The sequence below is a fragment of the Misgurnus anguillicaudatus genome, chromosome 23, assembly GCF_027580225.2.
Source record: "Misgurnus anguillicaudatus chromosome 23, ASM2758022v2, whole genome shotgun sequence".
NCBI classification, from domain to species: Eukaryota; Metazoa; Chordata; class Actinopteri; order Cypriniformes; family Cobitidae; genus Misgurnus; species Misgurnus anguillicaudatus.
In genome coordinates, this window is record NC_073359.2 from 14,198,445 (window position 1) to 14,226,356 (window position 27,912).

The 27,912-nt window shown below is 37.2% G+C and overlaps 1 protein-coding gene and 1 long non-coding RNA gene across 2 annotated transcripts in view; one reads left to right on the top strand and one right to left on the bottom strand.

Moving 5' to 3' along the window:
• Window positions 1–3,240: 3,240 nt before the first annotated feature.
• Window positions 3,241–27,912, bottom strand: part of lmcd1 (LIM and cysteine-rich domains 1) — a 132,244-nt gene continuing 107,572 nt past the window's right edge. Inside the window, exons 5-6 of the mRNA XM_055216719.2 lie at window positions 4,219–4,434; window positions 3,241–4,038 (exon numbers count right to left, since the gene is read on the bottom strand). Of these exons, the coding sequence (XP_055072694.2) occupies window positions 3,910–4,038; window positions 4,219–4,434 (345 nt within the window). The 3' untranslated portion in view covers window positions 3,241–3,909. The remainder of the gene's footprint in view (window positions 4,039–4,218; window positions 4,435–27,912) is intronic.
• Window positions 10,158–14,462, top strand: LOC129452713 (uncharacterized). Its single transcript, XR_008647220.2, has 5 exons — window positions 10,158–10,629; window positions 11,155–11,249; window positions 12,015–12,146; window positions 12,229–12,288; window positions 13,653–14,462. It is a non-coding gene; the product is annotated as an uncharacterized lncRNA (long non-coding RNA).

The window sequence follows — 27,912 nt, forward strand, 5'->3', positions numbered from 1 at the left end:
TCTTTGCCTTTACCCATCATGAAGTCTTTCCTGTGTGCCTCCAGTGTAATGAGAAGCCTTTATAGGCCATCAATTAGGACTAAAGCAGCTGATATGAATTAGTACTGATAGGGGGCAGGATTTCTCTCTAAATACTGACAGATTTCAGGTGATATCCCAGCTTTCTATGCCATTTTGCACCCTGTTCTCTTCATATGTTCAATACTTATTCCCTGTGTCATTTCACTTTATTTATTATGACTCAACTTGTATACTTAAATGTTCTGATTTCTTTGTATAAATTTAATATTTGGCTTGATGGCTACATCTGGTGGAAATTTTGTCTCAATAGAAATCCTCTTACTGATAAAAATGCTGATGTGTCAAATACTTATTTTCCCCGCTATAATTTATTGGTCATTTTTGGTAGTTTCAGACTCATGGGCGGCAGCTCAGTGGTTCATGTAGGTTATCTACAAACCGAAAGTATTTTATTGTCTTTATTTTAAAGTTTTATGAAACACATTTGGTGTTTTGGACTGGTCAAGGTTGAGACCAGCATTAGCCAGGCAACCGGAACATGTGCTTTAAACTCTGAGTCTGTAATTCTTATTGAAAGTCTTTAAAATAGTTATGGGCAAATAAGTACAAGTTGAATAAGTTGTACTGCAGATGTTCGCCTAAAGAATATTAAAATTTTAGCAGACTCCCCAGGGGTTGAAAAACCCTAGGAGAAAATCCCTGTGGGCGAAAAGTCCTAGGAGGGGAAAAAACCCTTGGGAGAGAGACATACATAGCTGATTCTAGAGGATATATTATATAATAGGTACGATTTTAGCAATAGGTAGCAATGAGAGCCTCAAAGCTGAGCTACAAGGCAAAGATGTTCTAGTCTGGATCTTCATTCTAGGACTTAAATTTAACTTTCTGAATGTTATTTTTAAAGACCCCGCGGGAGTTTACCCAAGTCTTAAAAGTCATACCTCCGTTCCCGAGATGCGCTGTCCACAGAAACACAAAACGAAAAGCTCCGATCGCACTTCAATCCATTTTTAATCATCATTTTTTTAAGAGGATGCACATCATAGTGCACGCAAATCCTGCCAAAGACTATATTTCAGGTGTTGTGATCTGTATACAGCGAGTTTGGCGAAAAACAAGCCTGTGGCTTACATTAGCATTACCAGGTTCTGAAACATAAGTGGACCCAGAAGCGAACAAAATCAACACTGCTTTATTGAGTCCCAAGGCACCAACAACGCGTCAACAGTGTTATACGGAGGCTTTTTTTACCTCACTGATTCAAAGGCGTTTAAAGGGGACAGAGAATGAAAAAACATTTTTACCTTGTCTTTGTTGAATAATGGTAGTCTACCCACATTCACAAACATACAAAAAGTGCTAAACATGCTAAACATCTCAGTCTCATAGAAATTCCTCTTTTGGAAATGTCAGCCAGAAAACAGCCCAATCTGAAAAACTGATGCTTATGACATCACAGGCATCTAACTGCCCCTCCACTTTAAAATAATTGGCTACATTTTTTGAGTGGCAGCAAAGTCAGCCAATCAGTAATGAGATTGCAAGTTAAGCCAGTAGGGGGAGCCAAATAGGTGCAAAACCACTTGTTTAAAATCCCCCACCCTAATAGAGCTTTCTGAGAGAGGTTTTTAGAAAGCTTCTAAGGCATTACAGACCCAAACAAAAAAATTCTGTCTACATGTCACATCACAGAACAAGGATAAATACTCCGTTCAATCATTCTATGTCACCCTTAACGGTGTTACTCCCTCCCTTTTCACTCAGATCTGCTCTCTACTGCGCCCTGCACGCGCTCTCCAGATAACAGCAGCGATTGGAGTACGGAAAGCAAGAAATGACTGTAATAAACTAGCCTGACGTTGTCATACTCAATTCTAGTCAGAATTTGAGTCTGATACCGCTCCATTGAGCTATAATTATGAGGCGTGTCTCAACCGAAAAATGCCTCTGCACTCAATTGGATAGACCTACGACCAATCAGAGCAACCGAGTGTGTAACGTATGTTGAAATGTCGTCTTTTGTAGCCTGTCCGAACTGCTAGTTATTTCGCTACAATGACACTAACATTGTGATAATACTAAGTCTGAGTTAGCAACGTACATCAACAACTACTATGTTTACAACATTTCATTTATATCACAACATTAAGTATTTACTAAGTCATACAGTAAGACTATCTCTTACCATTTGTACGTTAGGTGAACTTCATCCACGACGATACCCATTAACGTTACGTTGGCTTGAAAAATATCGGAGCCTAGCATGTCCCTCCACTTATTCAGCAGTCACGATTCCGGGGTTCCGAAAAGAAGCTGGCAACGACCGCTAATTATATCCATCTCATCGTGCACGCCGAGTTGCATCGCCGTGACACTCATTTCAGTTGGTTCTTTAACTTTGTCCTCCATAAGTGCAACCAACTTTTGCCGAATCCCGTAGGAAGGATGGCAAAAACATAAACAAATGCCTTGCTCGTGTTTCTCTGTTCCTCTTTTAAAATCAATGCTCTGTCGATATCTGTTAGAACAGACTCAATGTCAGAATCCACACATCTGAATTCTCCAGCGGCAGCCATTTCGTTGTAAACAGATTCAACACACGCGCTCTTTGGTGACGCAGTTGATTACGTTACTGTTAAACATCTGTCCATCATCGTATAAGGCCCACCCTCACAATTTGATTGGTTCGACCAGCTTTGGGACTCGCATAGTAGCTCCTCAACCCCAGACCAATCTTCCCCTCTTCAAAATGTGGTGGGCGGGGCTAAGATCGGCTGGCACCCAGGCTAGTAATAAACCATAATTTGCCAAAAAGTGCAATTTATCTTCTTTTAGGAACCATTCCTTTTTTGATAGCGCAAATGGTTGAGGAGTTACGGTTAAATGAATAGCACTTTCAGAGTCCTTTAGCGGATAACATAAGCAACATACCAAACACATTAAAAACAGCCTTTAATGGTAAATTTCGTTTTCTTAATGCAGATTTATTAATTTATAGAGGCTATTAAACAATACATAGTGCATATTACGCATAAAAACGTATGAGTGGAGTGTTTTTGGCACTGTGAATCTGCTGGTCAATTAAATTAAATGCAATAAATACATTTATTAATATAACTAACTTGTATTAATAAACTGCATTTATTAATGCGTTCAGGGATTAATAATAATTAAAAGTGTTAATTTAAAGATGTTCATATTAACAACAAAAAGAAAATCTTGTTCTTTGTATATTTATAAATCAAACAGACACAAGATATACACAGCACACAGCTTTAAAGTTGTTGGATGTAGCGTAAAACATTCTAATAAGGCACATAGCCTACCAGCAAATGACCATACTAATTTCCATACTTTCATACTTCCCATATTAGTGACAATATGCATAAGAAGATGAGTCCACCCATCCACACAATGGCACTTTTAAAGTAAAAAATTGGAAAAGATAAAAAATCATGTCTATGTCCAATCCCTCACTTATTAGTAACATAAGGTTAAAAATACAAATTTTGCCAGCAATTTAACTAAGGTTTACTACAGTGTGACTCCAAAATGTTTTATCTCATATGGCAACATACCGTAATACCGGCTGAAGAGTGGAAAATACCTTGATATGCATTTTTGCTCATACCGCCCACCCCTACAAAGCAGTAAAGCAAGAACTCCTGCCACAACCTGGAACAACACTGTTCAGGTGTATAATTATTCAATCTTATATTCTACATGGTCTTCAGGACCATTTGACTACTGAAATCACATAATTGCAAATATGTAAGCATGCAAAGGCAAAGAACCCAAATCTGGGTTCTGGGACAGCCTCTTTGACATTTCTAATTGTGGTGTCATCTTGATGTCTAATTTTAGACTATTTATCAGCCTTTAAACAATTTATTTTGATTGTTGTATGTCACAGCCGCACTGAATCATCATACTCTGTCCACAGAGCCAACAGCAGAAGTGTTCCTTGTGCCAAACACGTCCATCAGCATCCTGATGAAACATCTCTGAGAAGATCAACTACATAAAAGAGAGTGAGAAAATAAATTGGGGTTTCGTTTAAACAGATCTTAAACTTAAACCATATTTGAAGTAATTGTAAATTGCTAATAAACATGTGAGGATTTATAGAATGTACATATTCTATATTAATGGGCATTACTAAGTTCTTCGGCAACCATAAATAAACTTTTTGTTTACCTCATCACAGCCAAAGCACCGAGGTCTGATCCTCTGGCAGTAATGGCGTCCACACAGGAGTACTCCTTCCTTCCAGAAGTAGATAAGGTCTACTAGAGCTTCACCACATTCACAACACACAAAGCAGGTGGGATGCCACAGTCTTTCATACCCAGCTCTGTCCGCATAGACCACAGGACTATCGGTAGCTGCCATCTTCCCACATCCACTACACCACTAAGACACAAATAGACAGACAAAGTAAGAAGATTAGAAGCATAGGCATAAATTCCAGGGGTATATTCCAAGAATATTCTTTATTTTAAGAAATATACAAAACAAACATAAATAAAAAGCAAATATGCAGAGAAATATAAAAACAAATATATATTTTTTATATATAAGTATTGCTACTTTAATTTCTTTATATTTTTCACACATTTATTTATGAGTTATTTATACATTCATAATTCCCTAATTATTCATTGAACATGTATTCATTTTCACATTTATTTATTTACACATGATAGATTAAAAAAAACATAGATCCATATAATTTAGCAGCCCAACACTGGATTACGGATCCAGGCGCACTACCTCCGCTCACATATCTCATCTGGTCAATTATCTTGTTTTTGGATTGATTGTGTACACTTTGCAGGAGTTTAAAAGCTATAAATCCCTTCAAGCTCATAGTAAGATGGCACTTCTTCTTTTGGAGTTTTATGACGGTTGGCAGACCAGCTAAAAGAAATATGCTATTTACTGAAAATGTATTAATACCTATGGATCTTAATGATTTGTAAGGGTTTTGTCTTGTGTTATATTTGTTTTTTATTAGGTCTTTTATTTTGACATCATGTTCTGTTTCCGGTCTTCTATTTTGTAATCTGTTCATGTCATGCTTCACAATTCACTTCTTGTTTGTCCCTATATAACAGGTTCAATTTCAACATGACATTGCGAAGTATTGTGTAATAGCTGCAGTTCTTGAAGAGCGTTTCATGGTCATTTTTAGTATCTTGTTTAATGGTTCATGTCTTGCTTTGTATTTTTATTCATGGTTTTGATCTTGCCTACATTTTTGGATTACTCTATTGGATTGCCCCTTTGTTTGCCAGCCCATTTGGGATTTGTAAATAAACCTTCTTGCACATGGATTCTTCTATCTCTCTCGCTTTATTTAAAGCAGCCCTTCGTTACATGATTGCAATGAATCAACACATGTTCATAAGATGGTACTTCTGTTATTAAATCAAACAAAATGCTAAATATTCAGCTAAAGTTATGTTATTTTAAAGAGTCATAAGCAGTGGGTTTGAGCAGTGCATTTAATTAAAAAAAATATGTTATAATCATCAAAATTGTCTAAAACCGCAGTTTTATTTTGCTTGTGGTGGGCAGACTTATTTTTGTAACTCATGTGGTTATGTTGATTAGAAATTAATGAATACATACTTTACAATCAATAATTTACATTACATAATTTTTTACATTAAAATACATAATTTACATTTACAAGTTAGTAATGGGAAGTTCGGATCATTTTTCTGATTCGGATCTCTGAATCTCGTTCATCAAAATGAACAAATCTTTTTTTGAGTCATTTCGTTCTTTTTGTTCATTTAAAATATGATTACCTATAATTTCACAAATTATCCCAAAATAACCACTAATGCAAACAATTACGACATTTCTTACAAGTTATGAGAAATAAAAATCCTTATTTCATTATTTCGTGACACAAGCTTTGAAACCTGCACAAGAGATAGAAATGATTAGCTTACCTCCAAAGTCAGTCCTCATGTACAAGTCAGGGTAATGCAGCCAAAGCCAAATTATAAGAAACTTAACTTAATATTTATCACATTTGTACGCCTCCTCTCGTGTCTACAGATGTTAGTTGTCAACTCTTTCTTACTGACTCTCTGTGTTCGGCCAGGCTGTGCCGTGTGATATACAGCACAGGACCGGAAAGAGAAATGATTAGTTCATCATTCTCTCGAGTTCGGGACGGGTTCGAGTCTTTCGTTCTTCCTGTCAGCCTCATAGAGGCTATGCTGTCAGTACCGGAAAGATAAATGATTAGTTCATCTTTCTAGTCTCGAGTTCAGCCGGTTCCGAGTCTTTTGTTCTTCCTGTCAGTCCCATAGAGGCTATGCTGTCAGTACCGGAAAAAGAAATGATAAGTTCATTCAAGTCTTGAGTTCAGGTTCGGCCGGGTCCGAGTCCTTATGTCACGTGATCGCTGGTATATCACATTAAATACAACATTAGATTCATATTATTGATTGTGTCTGAATGTATCCTATATTGTTTTATATTTAGTCATTAAAATAAAAAATATGTGCAAAAACATTATATGAAAAATAAAAGTTCCATCTTATTGAAGAACGAAAGATCGGACCCGACCGAACCCGAACTCGAAAGGTGAACTAATCATTTCTCTTTCCAGTACTGGTAGCCTCTATGGGACTGACAGGAAGAACAAAAGACTCGAACCTGTCCCGAACTCGAGACTCAAGAGAATGATGAACTAATAATTTCTGTTTCAGATTCAGAACCCATATGTTGCGCAATGCGCGGTCAACACAAAATAAACAAATCACTCTCTGAGACAACTCGGTAGTCTCGAGTCATATTAAAGATTTGTTCAAAATGAACGAATCGTTCATGAACGACACACCACTATTACAAGTTAGTTTGACAGTGTTAGCATGAAAACAAGATAATTTAGGCTCCTCCACCTGGTTCCCCTGTTGTTTTATCCAGGAAGGAAAGCCGAAAAAAGTATTCCGTTGTGTTCAGTTTTCTCCCTGAACAATTGTGTGACCTGCTATGGTAGTTGTTGATCAAGCGGTACACTGACCAACCATATTGACGTTTATTAAAATCTTGACAGAAAAATCCAAACACAGCCTCCAACACACAAATTCAAATACAGCGGCATATGGCGCAATCCTGCAAATATGGCGGAGGACTCAGAATGCAACACAGCGTTACGTCACCTTCACATTCCCTATAGGATGATAACGCATATTCTTTATCCCGGACATGGTGTTATAAACATCCATTCTGGATTCTTGCACACATTACAGAAACCGCATCTTTAACAGGGGCCGTTTCAGTAAGGAGGTTCAATCAACTCAAAGGCTGATAATCACGTAAGGATGAGTATTATAGCCTATCTAAAATGACAGCAACGAAAAATTATACAGCTCAAATAAATGTACGTGGAAATGACAAAAATCCACTTGGGGTCCCAAAATCCTCTCCCGACATAAATGTAACTCCCTACAAATGAAGGCAACGTCATCATCTACAGCATGGCTATTCAATTAGTTTGTCATGGGGGCCAGTTCATGAAAAGGATCTCAAATGAGGGGCCGGAGATATATCAGTGATGATGACTACATTTTCCTACATTTAAAAATACTAATGTTATATTTCGAAACTGCATAACAACAAAATCAGTGCATTGTACAATAGGCTTTTTCTATAAACATGTATTTTGAAACTGCATACAACAACATTAGTGCTTTGTTAGATGTCAAAGTAGGCTTTTTCTACACCCAGACATGTTCATATGTTGTATTTTAAAATTGCATAACAAGTGCATTGTAAGATGCCCAAGTAAGCTTTATTCTACATATAAAGAGGTAAATAAGAGCCATATCACACTCATTGAGAATTTAACTCATTTACTTACTTCAGTGCACATAACAAAAAAGTTTATAATATGGAAAATAATTTTTTATTCTGTTTTTTGTCAAAGCTAATTATTACGGTAGCCCTATTTAGACCACAACAGCCATCTTAATGATTGGCAAACATTAGGCTAGCTTCTAATAACAGAAATTATACTTTTAGATTTCGCAAGAGCAGTAAAATCAGGCGTATGTTTGTAAGCACGATACGCATACAGTGGTGCAGGTGCTGGGCTGTGAGCGATGGGCGACTAACTGTTAACTTACTCGTTTTAATTGCATTCTTGTGTGAGAACGATGACTCGCATAATATTTGAGCATTTGTCTGTTTTGAATTTTAGAGAAACGGCAGGATCTTTTTGTCTAGTTCACAAAATCATTTCAACGAGTTTCCTTTATTAAGACATCTAACGTTAATCTCATTGTGGATAAGCAAGTCATCATTGAGCCGACATATCAGACAACAATTGTCGGAAAAGGCAATGTTTTTAAGCTGGAAATACAACAAATAAAGTTAAAACAGCCATAGAGTCCGGTATCTTAACTCACCACTGTCAGTCATCGCGTCTTGAGACGCGGGCGCGAGCGGGGGAGGCTCGCGTTGTGGACCAAAGCGAGAATATAAACACGTGACACAGCTGCTCGCAGCAGTCACGTCACTCACGCTCTGCAGCTCATGCTGTATGAAACAGACGCACGCGCATCAATTCGTAACTGTAGGGCCCGTTGTCTAACTCAGTGGTTCTCAAACTGGAGGCCAGGGCCCCCAGGGGGGCCACGAGATGGTGCCAGGGGGCCCCAGTTTTATGACATTTTATAAATTACTTCACTATTTATCATGAATTCTGTGTAATTAAACCTAAAAAAATAAAGCTACTAACCAACAGCAATACTTTGTATAACTTAATATGTTTTTTGTTCAATTAAAATGTTACATTTTAGAACAGTTTTTTGTCATAAATTTTCTTTGGGGGGCAGCAAAGGAAGGCACCCTACACAAGGGGGGCCACACGCAGAAAAAGTTTGAGAACCACTGGTCTAACTAACTAAATTTATTTTAGAGATGTCTGTTTTACAGACTGTGAAGGACGTAGGAGACTACAGGTGATAAATCCATCCTTTTCTTTACTAGTTAAATGCTTATACGTAAAATCAATTCACAGACACAAGTAAAATGGTTAAATTTGAAGTCTTTTATTTGGCTAGCCTAATGTGATTTTTCTTACCATGTTCTTTTGTGTGTTTGATGGTGGCCGAGTTTCTGAGGTTGGTCCGTCATTAAAAGAGGTCCGGGCGGAAACTTCAGCCGTATTTATACCGTTCCTAACGACGGTCCAGACCAAACCATTGGCATCCACAAGAAAGGGGACTCCAACTATGTTTGCTCAATAATTTTGATAATGTGTGATGTGGGAAATTAAAAGTTATGTTATGTTTATTGTGTATTTTGTTTGTGAATTGTGTAGTTCTTTGTCATTAGTTTGTGTAATGGCCATTATGTTAGTTATGTGTCTCCTATGTGTTATATACAGTGAATATAAAAAGTCTACACACCCCTGTTAAAACCGCAGGCCCCTGTGATTTAAAAAATGAAAACAAGACGAATCATTTTGGAACCTGTTCCAACTTGATTCCGTACTTCCAACCTATATATTAAAGTTAATAACAATAAGAAAACTTTTGTGGTGAAAAAATGGCAAGTAAAGTTGTACAATAACCAGGTTGCATAAGTGTGCACACCCTTAAACTAAAACTTAGTTTAAGCACCTTTAGATTTTATCACAACATTCAATCTTAATGGGTATGTGTCAATCAATTTAACACTTTTTGAATTTGCAATATTTTGCCATTTCTCCTTGCAAAAGCATTTTAAATCTGTCAAATTGGTTGGGTTTCTCCTGTGCACAGCCCTCTTCAGATCACCCCATAGATTTTGGATGGGATTTAGATCCGGACTCTTGCTGGGCCATTCCAAAACCTTGATCTTGTTTTGGTGAAGTAATTCCTTTGTTGATTAGAGGTGTGCTTTGTGTCATTGTCATGCTGTAAGGTGAAATTTCTCTTCATCTTAAGTGTTTTGGCAGAAGCCCTAAGGTTTTGACGGGTATTTGGAGCTATTCATTATTCTATCTACCCTAATTAAAAACCCCAGTTCCAGCCGAAGAAAAGCAGCCACAAAGTATGATGCTGTCACCTTCACGCTTTACTGTGGGCATGGTGTTCATTTGGTGATGCACTCTAAAAAACGTTGGGTTGTTTTTTTTTTAACCCAACTGCTGGGTTGAGCCAGTTGGGTTATTTTGTTGGGTTGTTTTATCAGTGTTGGGTAGTTTTTGTGTAACCCAACTTGTTGGGTTATATGTTGGGTAATTTTGAAGCAGAGCCAACTTAATAGATACATATAGCTGTTTCTCAATATTACTTTGTCTAGTCCACAAAATGTATTTTAAACATAAGTTCAGGCGAGAATATATATGTATAATGTTCAAATTTGCAGTCGGTTTGTAAAGTGAACGCCAATTTTAAAGTTTTATTAGTCAAAGTCGGAATGTTACCGGCCACCGGGTGTCAGTGTTGTTCTTCCCCAGAGAGAAATCCTCCCTTCCCCCACAGACGGTCAGCTGAACTGCCTCTCACTGCAACGTTACCTGACGCGGGAGTTTATTACCTCAAGATTTATGGACGGTTTTTCGTCGACTTATCTTTGATTTATTTTAAGGAAAAGGTTTGTATCATTGTTTTTAATCATTTAAACTATTTCTGAATGCAAAATTGTGCAAAATGATGGTTCACATGACTCTTATTAAAAGTTTTATTAGCTTCCGTTGGCTAGTCTGTAATGCCCAGTAAATCTGAACTATGTTTATGCTTGCTTTTAAATGATTTAAATATTTTGTTGGATTAAACGTTTTATGAAATATGTCTAAAACATGGCTTTTAATAATTTTAGAAACGTTAGAGTGTAACGTATTCTAATGGTTTAGAAATTCAGTTTAAACAGATAACGTTAATATGAGGAAGAAACGTGTACGTTTTAAATAAATAATCGTTTGTTGTAAAAGTTGAAATCAAACGGATGCTTTTAATATCATGTTTAGATGATGAAACTTTAGCCTTGAGTTCACAGACAGGGTATCACAACACATATTGTGAACTCTCATTTGGTCTGTGTAAGTTACAGACATTTTTGTCTTTTTGAAAAGTTTTTGATGATGCCCACTTAAATCACAGTTTTGGCTTTTTTCCACAGACTCTGATGGATAAAAGATGGATATTTTTTCCTGTAGAAGCTAAAACAATGTAACTTTGAGGTTCTGATACCAGCTTTTACAACGTTATTTACAGGTAACATGAAAATGCACTTGTTTTTTATTATTTAAAGTGATATGTTGATATTACAATGAGGCATATCAAAGCATTTCTTTATTAAGAATCCCTGCTTATTTTGCTGTGAGTATGTCATTTTCAAAAGTGGTATGTAAGGTTGCACGATTAAAGGAATAGTTCACCCAAAAATTATATTAAACTCATGATTTACTCACCCCCAAGCCATTCGAGATGCATATGTCCATCATTTTTTAGACTAACACATTTTGAGATATTATAGATTATATTACAGGGTCCACTCCTTCACGTCCAAAAAATGTGCATTCATCCTTCACAAAAGAAATCCAAATGGCTCCACGATGATAAACAAAGGTCTTCTGAGCGTAATCCGCACCGTTTTGTTTGACTTGAAGGAGTGGACCCCATAACTTTACATTTGATTAACTGAAAGATCTAAAACATTTTCTAGAGTGACTGAAAGTGTGTTGGTCTGAAAAATGGTGGACATGTGCGTCTTGAACGGCTTGGAGGTGAGTAATTCATGGGTTTAATATCATTTTTGGCCCAACTATCTCTTTAATTGTATAAAATTGTCAAGCCCATCTCATCGGTCAAAGCCGGTTCTGTGATTAGTTGAAAATTGCCATCATCTGAAAACAGGTGAAGCACCATTTACTACACGCAGCCATATGTCACTGACAAGCTAGCCCATATATCATTCATTATCGCATAAATTTACATTAAAGTTTTATTGAAAATGAATGCATGATTTGTCATTTTCAGAGTTCACAAGACTTCTCTGTGTTATTCCCTGACCATGCCGAAAAGCTATTTGAAACTTGGGCACTGCATTTTACAGACAGAATCCTGCAACTTCCCAGCCAAGAACCAGGAGCATCAACAAATCACCTCCAGGTACACTTGGGAATACAATAGTTGTTTGCTGAGTATTATGACAGTAAAGTTACTAATTTAACCTAAACATTTTTCTCTACAGAACCCCATGATGATATTCCAACTCCTGTCTACAAAAGTGGGAAGAAAATCTTAAGTCTATGTAAGTAATGGAAGTATTGCACACTTTGCTTTGCAAGCAACCTAAAACATTTAATATTTTGTTTGTGAACTAGCAAGAAGACATGTTTACAAGTAGGAATAGAGTTAAAACTCGGACAAGAAAAATTGTCTTTTACTCGCAACTTTAAAACATTAACTTTAGGGACAAACGTTGGGGGAATAGTCTACTCATTTTCAATATTAAACTAGTAAGCCCAATTTTTTAGATTTTGCAACAACCTGCATACTTGCCCTTATTACTTAATATAGCCAACACTTTATTAGCATATATTATGTAATGAATGAATACAGGGCTGGACATTAACTTCTGTCCCTAAAGTTAATGTTTTAGGGTTTTGCGAGTGAAAGACAATTTTTCTTGTCCGAGTTTTAACTCTATTCCTACTTGTAAACATGTCTTCTTGCTAGTTCACAAACAAAATATTAAAGGAATAGTCTACTCATTTTCAATATTGAACTTTGTTATTACCTTAACCAAGAATTGTTGATACATCCCTCCCTCATCTGTGTGCGTGCACGCAAGCGCCGGAGCGCGCTACGACACCCCGATAGCACCTAGCGTAGCCCCACCCATTCAATGGCACCAATCAGAGACAAAGCCAGAAGTGACCAAACACATCAACGCCTGAAAAGTCCGCAGAAAAGTCTGTTACTGCGCCGAGTCAAAGTATTCCCAAAAGTGCTATTACGCCATAAAATATAGTTCCTCTTTTAAATCCGCTTAGAAAAGCGCTACGTTTTATTTTGTACCACCAAACTTGCTCGTATAACTGCTCGTTTTAAATAGGAAAAACATTGATGTGTTTGGTCACTTCTAACTTTATATCTGATTGGTACCATTGAAAAAATGGGGCTAAGCTAAATGCTATTGAAGTGTCGCAGTGCGCTCCAGCGCTTACGTGCCCGCACTAAGATGATGGAGGGATGTATCAACTTTTCTTAGTTAAGGTAATAACATAGTTTAATATTGAAAATGAGTAGACTATTCCTTTAATGTCCAGCCCTGTATTCATTACATAATATATGCTAATAAAGTGTTGGCTATATTGAGTAATAAGGGCAAGTATGCAGGTTGTTGCAAAATCAAAAAAATTGGGCTTACTGCCAGGTAAAGTGATGTGGCAGAATATGAAATTACTGTGAATCTGAGTTATTGGCATGAACAAAGAGTATATTGTAAGGTTATTGAAATAAAAAAGAAATTTATAAATTTCATTACAATTAAACTACATACTACATTTGTGTGTATGAAATATGAATTGTTTGGTTTTGTATAATAATGCTGCATCATGCATTTAGAGTCTTTGCCTGCATTCTAACAAGTGTTTTGTCTGTTTTCAACAGGTTGGGACCAACATGGTTGCATTCTTCTGAGAGGCTGAGGTGACAAAACCATTCTCGTTTGTCCTTGGATTGGAAGATGACGATCTCTGCCATAAAGCCTTCGTTGTTTTTGACAGACAGTCACTCCAGCAATACACCCTCCTTGGTGATGTTGACATGTTTTAAACTTTTTTTATGTTTTGGACATTCATTTTACTAAGCAGTGCACATCAGTGTGGGTGTTTTTGAAGACTGTTGTTTACAAACTCCCAAGAACAGAATCCCTTTCTATAAGAAGTCTGTGTAGTTATTTGTCATGCTAAGGCGATAACTCATGTTGATCATATATTGACTGTTTGTGCAACTTTGTGTTGATCTTATGTGTTACATTAACCATTTCTTATTACACGGTTCTCTAAAATGCTAGTTTCTGATTGGCCAGTCGTGACATTCTACTACTGCTCAAAACTAAAAACTCCAATGCTGCAAATCATTTTGACAGGTACAGTTTTATATTACACAAAAATTAAATATCAATGTCTATTAATTACATATCCGACATTAAATTTACAAATGATTAAACCAATGTGTTCGTGACATTTGTCCTGAAGAAACTGTTGGGGCTTTTTTCTGTGATGACATGCTGCCAATACATTATCCCTTACTTGTACAACTTTTTTCTTGATCTAATTGTAATGTTAACTGTGTATCTGTCATTTTAGATTGTGAGATATAATACTAATATATTTTTTTATCAGAAAGTTGATTGTTTGTGTAGGCCTATGTACTCTTTTATTGTTCATGTGCAATAAATATGCTTTTTCAATTAAATCTATGCTTTGTTATTTATAGACACCACAATGAAAGGTATGAAAGCAATTTAAACCACAAAATTTCAGCTTTAAACACATTAACCAAACGTTGGGTTGTTTCAACCCAACAAAAAGTTATTTCTACCAAACAGATGGGTTAAAAAATCAATAAAAAATCAAAATAACCCAGCGTTGGGTTGGTCCATATTTAACCCAACGTTGGGTTGCAAAACAACCCAAATTGGGTAAATTTTAACCCAACGTTTTTTAGAGTGTGTGATGTGGGTTTTATTGCACCAAATATATATTTTGGTATAACGGCCCAAGTTCAACTTTGGTCTCAATGGACTATAATACATTATTCCAAATGGATTGGGATATAGAAATATTTGTTTTTACAAACTTTAGATGGACTTGATAATATTTTTGGTTAAAAAATGCTTATAGCCCAAACATGAAGAATTCAGGAGATTTTTGTCACATGCAGGGAGCAAAAAGTACTTGCCAGATATTGTTACAATTCTTTTAATGTTGCTGTAGGACTCTTGGCAGCCTTCCTTACCTTTTTTTCCTGGTTTTCTCATAAATTTTAGGTGTATGCCCTGGTCTTAGTAATGTCAATGTTGTGCCATATTTTTTCCACTTGTTGATTATTGTTTTTACATGCTCCATGGTATATGCAGGGTCTTGGAAATGTTTTTAATCCTCTGTTGATTAAGATTTTTCAACAATGGGATCATGTACCTGCTGAGTAAGCTCTACACAGACAATGGCTTTTTCAGTGGGATGATACTTAGAAAAAATCCTTTAGGGCCAGGCACACTTCATTAATAGTTAAAAAGTTATTTTAATTGATGACAGGTATGTACTACTTCATATTTAACTTAAGTCTAAATGTGACTGGTTGCTTCTGAACACTGCCACAATCACTATTGTAAAAGGGTGTGCACACCTATGCAACCTGGTTATTGTACAACTTTACTTGCCATTTTTTCACCACAAAATTATTCTTAATGTTTTTTACTTTAATATATACACTGAAAAAAATGATTCATTGAATTTAATCAATTTTTTAAGGTAAGTGGTTGCAATCAATTTATTTAAGCTACATTTAAACAAAAAAGATTAGCAAAGTAAAATAAAATATAAAACTTTTGTTTAAATGTAGCTTAAATAAATTGATTGCAACCACTTACCTTAAAAAAAATTATTAAATTCAATGAATCATTTTTTTCAGTGTAGGTTTGAAGTAGGGAATTAAGTTGGAACAGGTTCCAAAATGATTCGTCTTGGTTTCATTTTATAAATCACAAAAACATGCCATCCAAACAGGGGTGTGTAGACCCCCCATATCCACTGTATTGGTGCTGGTCGCCAAGGTATAAGAGGGTTGTGTTCGGATATTGTAGGTTAGTGGTGTGTGAATGAATCACCGTATGGTGGGAGTCGGTCGGTAGGTGTCGGTTGGCAACACTGGGTTGTGACTGAAGCTAGGATGGAAGGAAGTGGAGTGTCAGGAAGTGATCTAGATATGGAGGAAGAGATTGATGGCGGGAGAAATGAAGTAAACAAAAATAGTAAGTGGAAAGTAGTGGAAAAGAGGAAAAGGAGGAAAGATTGGAGCCAAACGTCAGGTACTGAAAGCGAGGGAGGAGATAATCAAAGTAAAAGAGGTAAGGAGGAATACAAGGTTATGGTGAAGTTTATGTCTGAGGCAGTAAATCAAATTAATCCATTGAAACGTACTAAGGCACTGAAAGAAACGATCGGTGTAATTGAAGGTGCTAAAATTTTGCGAGATGGAAAAATGATAGTGTTTTGTAAAGATATTAAACAACAGAAAGCTGCTGCAGGGATTAAAACCCTTGATGGGCAAAAAGTGACGTGCAGTGTTATGGAAGGAAAGAAATGGACTTGAGGAGTAATCTCGGGTATTCCCACCGATATTTCAGTGGATGTAATAAAGAGAAACATCTCAGGAGCAACGGTATTAGAAGCTAGGAGGTTGAAATACACTCGGAATAAAGAGAGACTGGATAACCTTTCGGTAATGCTAAGATTTGATGAGGAGAATATGCCAAGTAGAGTATTCCTTGGAGCAATGAGTTATGTGGTAAGACCGTATATTCCTCCTCCGTTGAGATGTTTTAAGTGCCAAAAGTGTGGGCATGTAGCAGCGGTGTGTTGAGGTAAGCAACGTTGTGCGAGATGTGGGGGGAAACATGAATATGGGGAATGTGAAGAAGACGGTGTAAAACCCAAATGTTGTAACTGCAGGGGAGATCACAGTACTGGATATGGAGGATGTCAAGTGAGAAAAAGTGCTGCTATGATACAGAATGTCAAGGTATCGGAAGGAGTATCATATGCAGAGGCTATTAAACGAGTTAAGGATACAGAAAAAGCAACAGAAAAGATAGCAGTTCTGCCAAAGATAAGGAAAGAGAGTTCAAAAGTGGAAAAGCAAAAGGAATGTGTGTTAATTGAAGACAGGCTGGCGTTTCTAACTTTCATTGCTGAAGTGGTAAATTGTTCAGCTCAGACAGTAAGTAGGACTGAAAGAATTAAAATAATAATTAGAGCAGCAGACAAGTATCTAAGTATTGTAACGGTAGAACAGGTTAATGAGAAATTAAGTGTGCGTGCTACTAATACACAGACAGAGCGTGGAGGGTCTTAATGGTAGTGACTGTCTTGCAGTGGAATGCAAGAAGTCTTATATCTAATGGACAGGAGTTTAAAAAACATGTTGATGATTTTAATGTGAAACCTCATATAATATGTGTACAGGAGACATGGTTAAAGCCTAACTTGAGTTTTGTGATTCAGGGATATTCAATAGTGCGTAAAGATAGAAATAAAGGGACTGGTGGAGGTGTGATAACTTTTATAAAGCAAGGTGTGGTCTTTAGGGAGGTAAATGTTATTGAAGAACTGGAGGCAGTGGTGGTAGAAGTGAAAGCTGGAAATCAAAATATTAGGATAATTAATTTTTATAATCCATGTAAGAGTCTAAATAAAGAGTTGTATAAAGATGTAGGAGGTGATGGGAATTGTAAGATAGTTTGGTGCGGTGACTTTAATGCACATAGTACCTTTAAAATTTAAATCATTCGAACTAATGTTGTTAAATATGGAAATAACCGATCGTAACCACAAACAGCTCTCTTTTGCCTTAGCTACAATCTATAGACCTCCGGGCCACCATGCAGATTTCCTTAAAGAAATAGCAGATTTCCTGTCTGAGCTTGTAGTCACTGTAGATAAAGCTCTTATCGTTGGTGATTTTAATATTCATGTGGATAACCCAAAAGATGCACTAGGACTTGCATTTATGGATGTTCTAAATTCTCTCAATATTAGACAAAACGTGACAGGGCCAACGCATACTCGTAAGCACACATTAGACTTAATTCTCTTAAGACTCGGGCTCCATATTAATGACATCAAAATATCACCTCAGAGTGATGCAGTTTCTGACCATTACCTTGTGTCATACACTGTACTTCTAGATAGGATCACTCAATCCACAACATGCTACAGATTAGCCAGAACAATAAGTTCCACCACTAAAGATAGATTTATTAGCACTCTTCCAGACCTGTCCCAAATTAAACATGTAGCAGATAACTGTGACGATCTAGATACTGTAATAGAAAACCTGAACAATGTCTGTTCTAACACATTGGATGCCGTTGCTCCCATTCGAAAAAAGAGAATCAAAGAAAAACCACCAGCTCCATGGTATGATCATCACACCGCAGCACTCAAAAAGGCAACTAGGAAAATGGAAAGAAATTATAGAAGCACAAAGTTAGAGGTATGGCGTGCAGCATGGAAAGAGAGTGTTAAACAATACAGACAGGCTATTAAAACCGCCAGATCTACCTATCTTAGCAAGCTTATAAATGAGAATCATAATAACCCTCGTTTCCTCTTCAGCACCGTTGCAAAACTGACTAGAAATAAAGAACAAACAGAAACCAATAGTAAACTTCAACACAATAGTAACGACTTCATGAACTTCTTTTCTAACAAAATTACGGCTATAAGGGAAAACATCGTAGCTACCCAGGCAGCCACCACTCTACCCGTTAGTTCACTTAACACTAGACTACCATACGAACATCTTGATTCATTTAAACCTACTACAATAGATGAGCTCTCTAGACTAGTTACATCATCCAAATCATCATCCTGTATATTAGACCCCGGTCCCACAAAACTGCTTAAAGAGGTATTCCCTGTAGTGTCAACCCCGGTTCTAAATATCTTTAACTCATCGCTAGAAATAGGATACGTTCCAACAGCTTTCAAACTAGCAGTTATTAAACCGCTGATTAAAAAACCGCAGCTTGATCAGGGAGAGCTTAATAACTTTAGACCAATCTCAAATCTCCCTTTTCTTTCGAAAATATTAGAAAAGGTAGTGGCAAGCCAGTTACGCACATTCTTGACATATAATAGTACATATGAAAAGTTCCAATCAGGATTCAGGCCCCACCATAGCACAGAGACAGCATTGCTTAGAGTTACAAATGACCTCCTATTAACATCCGATCGTGGTGAAATCTCAATTCTTATATTATTAGACCTTAGTGCAGCCTTTGACACAATAGATCATACAATCTTACTCAATAGACTAGAAAACTATGTTGGTATCAGTGGTCAGGCGCTAGCCTGGTTTAGGTCATATCTAACCAATCGCTATCACTTTGTTTATGTAAACGAGGAAGAGTCATATCACTCCCTGGTTAAATACGGTGTACCGCAGGGTTCGGTTTTAGGTCCTATCCTGTTCTCGTTATACATGTTACCTCTAGGAGACATTATCAGGAAACATAACATAAGTTTTCACTGCTACGCGGATGATACCCAGCTTTACATCTCCTCACATCCCAGCGAAACACACACGTTTTCTAAGCTCACAGACTGCCTTAGCAATGTTAGTGACTGGATGGCACATAACTTTCTTAAGTTGAACTCCAATAAGACAGAGATACTTATCATTGAACCGAATCGCTACAAACATAATATGTCAGATTACAAGTTGCACATAGATGGCTGCACTGTGGTGCCATCTTCCACGGTTAGGAACTTAGGTGTGATGTTCGACAGCAACTTAACCTTCGATAGTCATATCGCCAACGTCTGCCGCACAGCATTCTTCCATCTTAGAAATAACAAGCAAAATTCTGGTCTCTTGATTATCCCTAGACTATCAAAAGTGTCTAAAAGTGGAAGGTCATTTTCCTACTTAGCCCCTAAGCTCTGGAATGATTTACCAACCGATGTCCGAGAATCAGACACAGTCGATAATTTTAAATCTAGACTTAAAACTTTTCTCTTCAACAAAGCATTCGCATAATTTGTCTAGTAAAAGTACTTAACTCGAAATAGTTATCTGTACGGAACAAAGCACTCGCGGTCATAACACAGACCAACCAAATAAATAAATAAAAACCTTATCTTAACCTATAGTCGGATTGCGATTTTGGAACTTTCGTGTTCTTGTGAATAGTATGCCATACAAACCCGTTTGCCACTGAACCTGCATTAACGACGACAGTGGGGCCTCCAGCCTTAGTCAAACGGGTTGGCACGTATGGTTGGGTTGTGATTTTGGCGCTTTCTTTGTATTGCAAATAGTATGCCATACAGACCCGTTTGCCACTGAACCTGCATTAACGACGACAGTTCAATTCAATTCAATTCAATTTTATTTATATAGCGCTTTTCACAAGTGTTAATTGTTGCAAAGCAGCTTTACATGAGAAGATGTAGAGGAGAACACAGAAAATCAATAGATAATATAAGAAGTAGAGAAAGCGGTTAAACCGTACAAGCGAGCATATTAATAATGTAACGTATACTGTAAAGTGCTAAGTTAAGCCAAAGTTGGCTGACTCTCCCTGGGATTAAAAACCCTCTAGGAAAAAAAACCCAATGGGAAAAAGTCCTAGAAGGACAAAAACCCTTGGGAGGAATTAATATATATTTATATATATATAGAAACGGTAGGGATAGGAGGCGGGTAAGCGAATTAAACTGGTTTAGCCGGTGGTCGTTGGTCGGGCATCAGCTGGTCATCACGTTGAAGGACAGCCGGTGGATCAGTGATGCAATGATCTTCACAGCAACCGGAACTGGGTCTGTTTGTCTCATGGTTCTCGTGGTTGAGGACGAGACAGGGAGAGAAAAACAGAATTCTATTAGCGTAGGGGCCGTTCGCATGCAATGCAAGTGTCAAACATTATAGTGGTTCAAGTCGGCTCGGTTCCAGACAGGCTAACTATTGCGGCAATAGTATATTACCCATATGAGGTATGTGAGTGCTTTGTTCTAGACAAACTAACTACTGCGGGAAATGTACATTTACTGGACATTTTATGTGAATGCTTTGTTAAAGAAGAATGTCTTAAGTTTAGATTTAAATTGATCGACTGTGTCTGATACTCGAACATTATTTGGTAAATCATTCCAGAGCTTAGGGGCTAAGAAGGAAAAGGATCTACCACCTTTAGACACTTTTGATATTCTAGGGATAATTAAGTGACCAGAATTTTGTGAGCGCAGTTTACGTGATGGATTGTATTCTGATAGTAGTTCTTTAATATACGAAGGCGCTAGGCCATTTAAGGCTTTGTAGGTGATTAGTAATATTTTAAATTGTATACGATATTTAACTGGTAGCCAGTGTAAAGATGCCAGAATTGGACTGATGTGGTCATACTTTTTAGATCGAGTAAGCACTCTTGCGGCGGCGTTTTGAACCAGCTGTAGCTTGTTTACCTGATTTGCATGGCATCCCCCGAGTAACGAGTTACAATAGTCTATTCTAGAGGTCATAAAAGCATGTATAAGCTTTTCTGCATCTGATGCAGACAGCATATGGCGTATTTTTGAGATATTTCTAAGATGGAAGAATGCTGTGCGGCAGATGTTGGCGATATGACTATCAAAAGATAGATTGCTGTCGAACATTACGCCTAAATTCTTAACCGTGGAAGATGGCACCACCGTGCAGCCATCTATGGGCAACTTGTAATCTGACATATTATGTTTGTAGCGATTCGGTTCAATAATAAGTATCTCTGTTTTATTGGAGTTTAGCATAAGAAAGTTTTGTGCCATCCAGTCCCTAATATCACTAATGCAGTCTGTTAGCTTAGAAAACTGGTGGGTTTCGCTAGGATGCGACGAGATGTAAAGCTGGGTATCATCCGCATAGCAGTGAAAACTTATGTTATGTTTCCTGATAATGTCTCCTAGAGGTAACATATATAACGAGAATAGGATAGGGCCTAGAACTGATCCCTGAGGTATGCCGTATTTAACGGGGGAGTGATATGACTCTTCCTCATTTACATAAACAAAGTGATATCGATTGGTTAGATACGATCTGAACCAGGCTAACGCCTGACCACTGATGCCAACATAGTTTTCTAGTCTATTGAGTAAGATTGTGTGATCTATTGTGTCAAAGGCTGCACTAAGGTCTAGTAATATAAGGATTGAGATTTCACCACGATCGGATGTTAATAGGAGGTCATTTGTAACTCTAAGCAGCGCTGTCTCTGTGCTATGGTGGGGCCTGAATCCTGATTGGAACTTTTCATATGTATTATTATTTTCTACGAATGTGCGTAGCTGGCTTGCCACTACTTTTTCTAATATTTTAGAAAGAAAAGGTAGATTTGAGATTGGTCTAAAGTTATTAAGATGGGGCTTTTGGCCTTAGTCAAACGGGTTGGCACGTATGGTTGGGTTGTGATTTTGGCGCTTTCTTTCTATTGCGAATAGTATGCCATACAGACCCGTTTGCCACTGAACCTGCATTAACGACGACAGTGGGGCTTCCAGCCTTAGTCAAACGGGTTGGCACGTATGGTCGGGTTGCGATTTTGGCGCTTTCTTGTGTCTTGTGAATAGTATGCCATACAGACTCGTTTGCCACTGAACCTGCATTAACAACGACAGTGGGGCCTCCAGCCTTAGTCAAACGGGTTGACACGTATGGTCAGGTTGCGATGTTGGCGTTTTTTTCGTGATCTTGTAAATAGTATGCAATATAGACCCGTTTGCCACTGAACCTGCATTAACGACGACAGTGGGGTTACAGGCCTTAGTCAAACGGGTCGACCGGTTTCATTTTCTCTTAAAAATCGGAAGGTGACCCTTAGTTACCATATATACCGTCGCAGTGGGCCCCCAATTTGCAAAATCCTCAACTGTGGATAAAACAATTATGCCTCAATAGTTAGTCTGTCTGAAACTAAGCTGATTAAACCACATCACTGTGTGACACTTGCATTACATGTGAACGGCCCCTACGCTAATATGATTTTGTTTTTCTCTCCCTGTCTCGTCCCTGGGTCCCATTGACCCTGAGGACAATGGGACAAACAGACCCAGTTCCGGTAGATGTGAAAGTCGGCACACCTCTGATCTACTGGTCGTCCTTCAATGTGATGCCCAGCTGATGCCTGACCAACGACCACCGGCAGGACCCGCTTAATATCCGCTTAATCTCCGCTTACTTAAACTCCGCTTAAGCTCCTTATCCGTTTATATGTGTGTATATACATGTATATCTCCCAAGGGTTTTTCCCTCCTAGGACTTTTATTTTTATTTCCTCGGCTAAACAACCCGGGTTTTTGTTTTTTTTCTCCTAGGGGTTTTTTTACCCCGGGGAGGTAGCCTGCTTGGGCTTAACTTAGCGTCTTCTTCTAGACGTTACATTAGTAATATGCAGTGTTGGGGGTAACGCATTACAAGTAACTTTAGTTACGTAATAATATTACTTTTCTGAAGTAACGAGTAAAGTAACGCATTACTTTTTAAATGTACACATTAATATTTGAGTTACTTTTTCAAAAAAGTAACTCAAGTTACTTTTTTAGTTTAATTAATTTGATTAAAAAATATGTACGGAATTAAACTAAACGTATGCACTCTCTGTGCCTGTGTGGAAATAGTTTGAGTCAGAAACTGAGATGGCAGGCCAGAGCTAAACATTTTTGTGATGAAATATGCAATTTCTGAATGCAGAACTTTTTAGTCATAAAAACACCTGCAAGGCCTGAAAGAGAAGAAAAAGTAACGCAAAAGTAACTAAAAGTAACGTAAGCATTACTTTCCATGAAAAGTAACTAAGTAATGCAATTAGTTACTTTTTTTGGGAGTAACTTAATATTGTAATGCATTACTTTTAAAAGTAACTTTCCCCAACACTGGTAATATGCTCGCTCATAATGTCGCGTCATAGCCGCAGCAAATTTGACTGCTTATGCTATTGTGTATTATGTTATGCTATCTGTCGTTTTTCTGTGCTTTTACTGCTTCTATTAATGTAAAGCTGCTTTGAAACAATTGAGTATTGTGAAAAGCGCTATATAAATAAAATTGAATTGAATTGAATTGAATTGAATTGAATTGAATTGAAGCACAAATAATGATCCAAACGGGAATGTGGTAGAAGAAATTTTAGGGCCTTTTTACGCCTGGTCACTTCATGTGTTTTCTCTGATCGGATAGCTATCTGATTTGTTAAAACTGTTCCATTTACATTTGGCCACATAAATGCGTCTTGGCAAAACAGATATGAATCCGATCTTTTACCCACGCCCGAAATGCAAATACACTATTTATTACTCCGCCTTAAAAAACTTAAGATGACGTTTATGCAACAATATGCAGCACTTACTGTATGTTGTACTGTATGTTGGGCAGGGGACGCGCGTCTCTCCTTGCTCGGCATGAGCTGAAGCTCGCAGTAGGAGAGTGACAGCGCGATGATTTAATGCAGGTCCATGATGAGAAAAGCATTCACAAAACTCTCTCTTAAAGTTATATTTCTTTGTTTAATATCATTTGAGTTTGTCATTAGACTCTTTTATTGATTCTATGAAGCTTTTTTACCCGCTGTCATCACTCCATAAAGCAATAGGCGTGTCATCTTTGTTTGTTTGGCGCTCTTCCAGCTTACTTGCGAGTGACGTGTTTACGTTTAGGAGGAGTAAAGCGTGACATATGTGGATTCATCAACCAGATACATTTACACTTCTCTGAAATGCGTCCCAGACCACCTCCTGAAGTGGTTTGAGCGATCGGATTTAAATCCGTCTCGAAATCGTTTCAGAGGGCATTTACACCTGGTCTTTTTACGATCAGATAGCCATCCGATCAGAGAAAACCCATGAAGTGACCAGGTGTAAAAAGGCCCTTAGATGAAAATGATCTTGTATGTTTGAATGATGGCAGCGTTACAAGGATGGATGTAGTAAGAGGAAGGCATTCGGTATTAGATTTAACAATTGTATCTAGTGGATTAGCAAGGAAATGTTAATGGGAAGTATGTGATCAGAATAGTATGGGTAGTGATCATTATCCTATTAAATGTAGTATTGGGATGGAAGTAGATGAGTGTCATGAGGAGTACATTCAAAGGTGGAGATTTAAAAAAGCTAAATGGGAAGAGTTCAAAGAAATATGTGAAAGTAAAATGGCAGTTATGAAAGTAAATTTAGGAGACATAGAGGAAATGAATAATAAAATAAATAATATTCTGTGTGATACAGCTAATGAGGTTATAGGAAAAAATAAAGGTATTAGGGTTAAAAAGGCAGTACCTTGGTGGACAGATGAATGTAGTGAAGTAATTAAAATTCGTAACAAAGCGTTAAGAAAAGTGAAAAAAACATATTTATTTGATGACTTAATAGCATATAAGAGAGCACAGGCAGATGTAAGAAGAGTAATAAGGGTGAATAAAAGGATGTATTGGAGGACTTTTTGTGATGAAATAGGTGAGAGTACAGATATCAGTGAAATGTGGAATATGATAAGAAAGATGGGAGGGATCCAAATGCATAAAGGTGTCCCAGTGTTAATCAAAGATGATAAATATATTACATCTAATGAAGAAAAGGCAGAGGAATTAGTAGAAGCTTTTGTCAAGGTTCACAGTGATAGTAACATATCAGATGATATGAGAATGTATAGAGAGCAAATCATGAGTGAAAATCCCAATACAATGGTTCAAAGAGTGCCTGATGGTGATGTAATGGACGAAGGGTTTACCTTATATGAGTTAAAGCAGGTACTACAAGGGGTCAGGTATACATCTCCAGGGAAGGACGATATATGTTATGAAATGATAAAACATCTTTCAGATGTATCCCTGAATTTTATTTTACTACTGTTCAATAAGATATGGGACATGGGTAAACTTCCCTCTTCATGGAAACATGGTGTAATAATTCCAATTGCAAAACCTGGGAAGAATCATTCGTTAGCATCTAGTTATAGACCCATTGCATTGACATCAAATATGTGTATGTTAATGGAAAGAATGGTAATAGGCAGATTTAATTATGTTATAGAAAAGGGAAATCTTCTGTGCCCACATCAGAGCGGATTTAGAAAAAGGACGTAGTACTATGGATTCAGTCATATGTTTAGAATCTGAAATCAGAAAGGCAATGGTAAATAAAGAAGTATTAATTGGAGTATTTTTGATGTTGAAAAGGCTTATGACATGTTATGGAGAGAGGGACTTTTAATTAAATTAGAAAAGATGGGCATTAAAGGAAAAATATATAATTGGATAATGGATTTTCTGCTAAATAGGACCATTCAAGTAAGGGTTGGGACAAGTTACTCTAGGATTGTGGCAATTGATAATGGTATACCACAAGGAAGTGTGTGTAGTCCAGTATTGTTTAATATCATGATTAATGATATCTTTTCCAAAGTTGGACAGGGTATTGGAAAATCTCTGTATGCAGATGACGGTGCATTGTGGAAACGGCGTAGAAATGTGGCATATGTGGAAAGATGTATGCAGAAAGCCATCATAGAAGTGGAAAAATGGGCTAATAGCTGGAGCTTTAGAATGTCTGTGGAAAAAACAAAAGTAATATGTTTTTCTAACAAAAAGAAATTACCCACCACTACACTTAAGTTATATGATAAGGCATTAGAACAGGTCTCAGAAATTAGGTTCCTTGGGATATGGATGGATTCTAGACTTACTTTTGCATTACACATCAAGAAAGTAGTGGAAAAATGTAAAAAGGGAGTTAATGTTCTCAGGTGTCTTGCAGGAGTAGACTGGCGGGCAACTCTGTATTCTTTAAAGAGAATTTACTGTGCAGTGATAAGGCCAATTATTGATTATGGTGGCATAGTATACAGTTCAGCAGCGCCTTCCATGCTAAAGAAAGTAAATGGAGTACAATCCCAGGCACTGAGAATAGCATGTGGGGCATTTAGAACATCTCCAATTTCTGCTCTGCAGGTTGAAATGGCAGAAATGCCGTTAGAAATTAGGAAAATTAAGCTGGAAATGGCATATTGGTGCTCCATAAAGGGACATACAGATGCGCATCCAGTAAAAGATGTATTAAAAGAATGTTGGGAGCATGAGTATGTAAGTTTAAATAGTTTTGGATGAAGGGCTGATCAAGTTGCCAAAGATATTGGAATAGATGGTATAGTCATGAGCCCTACAGTAAGTCTACCAATTTTACCCCCTTGGCTGTACAGAATGCCGTTAGTGGATCTACAATTAAACAGTATAAAGAACGAAAAGCATAGGTATGTATCTATGGATATAACAGTGGCAAATTATTTGAATCAAAACTATAAATATAGTGTTCAGATATTCACTGATGGGTCTAAAAATCCTCAATCTGGGTATACAGCAGCAGCAATATATATACCTCATATTGATCATAGTACTGTTAAAAGGTTGTCTAACGACATCTCAGTATTTACAACAGAACTCATGGCAATATTCATAGCAATTTTATGGGTGGAAGACTCTAATATTAAGGATACAATTATATGCTCTGATTCATTCTCAGCTTTGTGCAGCTTAAAAAGTGGAAAGTCAGATACTAGACAAGATATATTGTGTGACAAATTACAGATCTTGTACAGAATAAATCCACTAGATAAAAATATAACTTTTTTATGGGTACCAGCTCATGTTGGAGTTGAGGGAAATGAGATTGTGGATAAACTGGCAAAGACTGGATTAAATAAGGATGAAGTTGACATAAAGATTCCATTAAGCAAAGCTGAAGCTAAGTGTATTATAAGAAAATCTGTTATAAATATCTGGCGAGACAACTGGAATAAGGAGTTAAAAGGGAGACATTTATATACTATTCAGGATACAGTTGGGAATGATAGGAGAAAATATGGATCCAGAAGAGAGGATACAAGTATCTCGAGGCTACGCATTGGGCACACCAGGTTAAATTATTATTTACACATGTTAGGGAAAAGTGAGACAGATGGGTGCATCCACTGTGGAGTGGCAGAAACAGTGGAGCATGTGCTTGTTCACTGTCAAGGGTATAATAATGAACGAGGTCAACTTGTGGATGGACTAAAGAAACTCAAAGTTCAGTTTAAATTATTATTTACACATGTTAGGAAAAAGTGAGACAGATGGGTG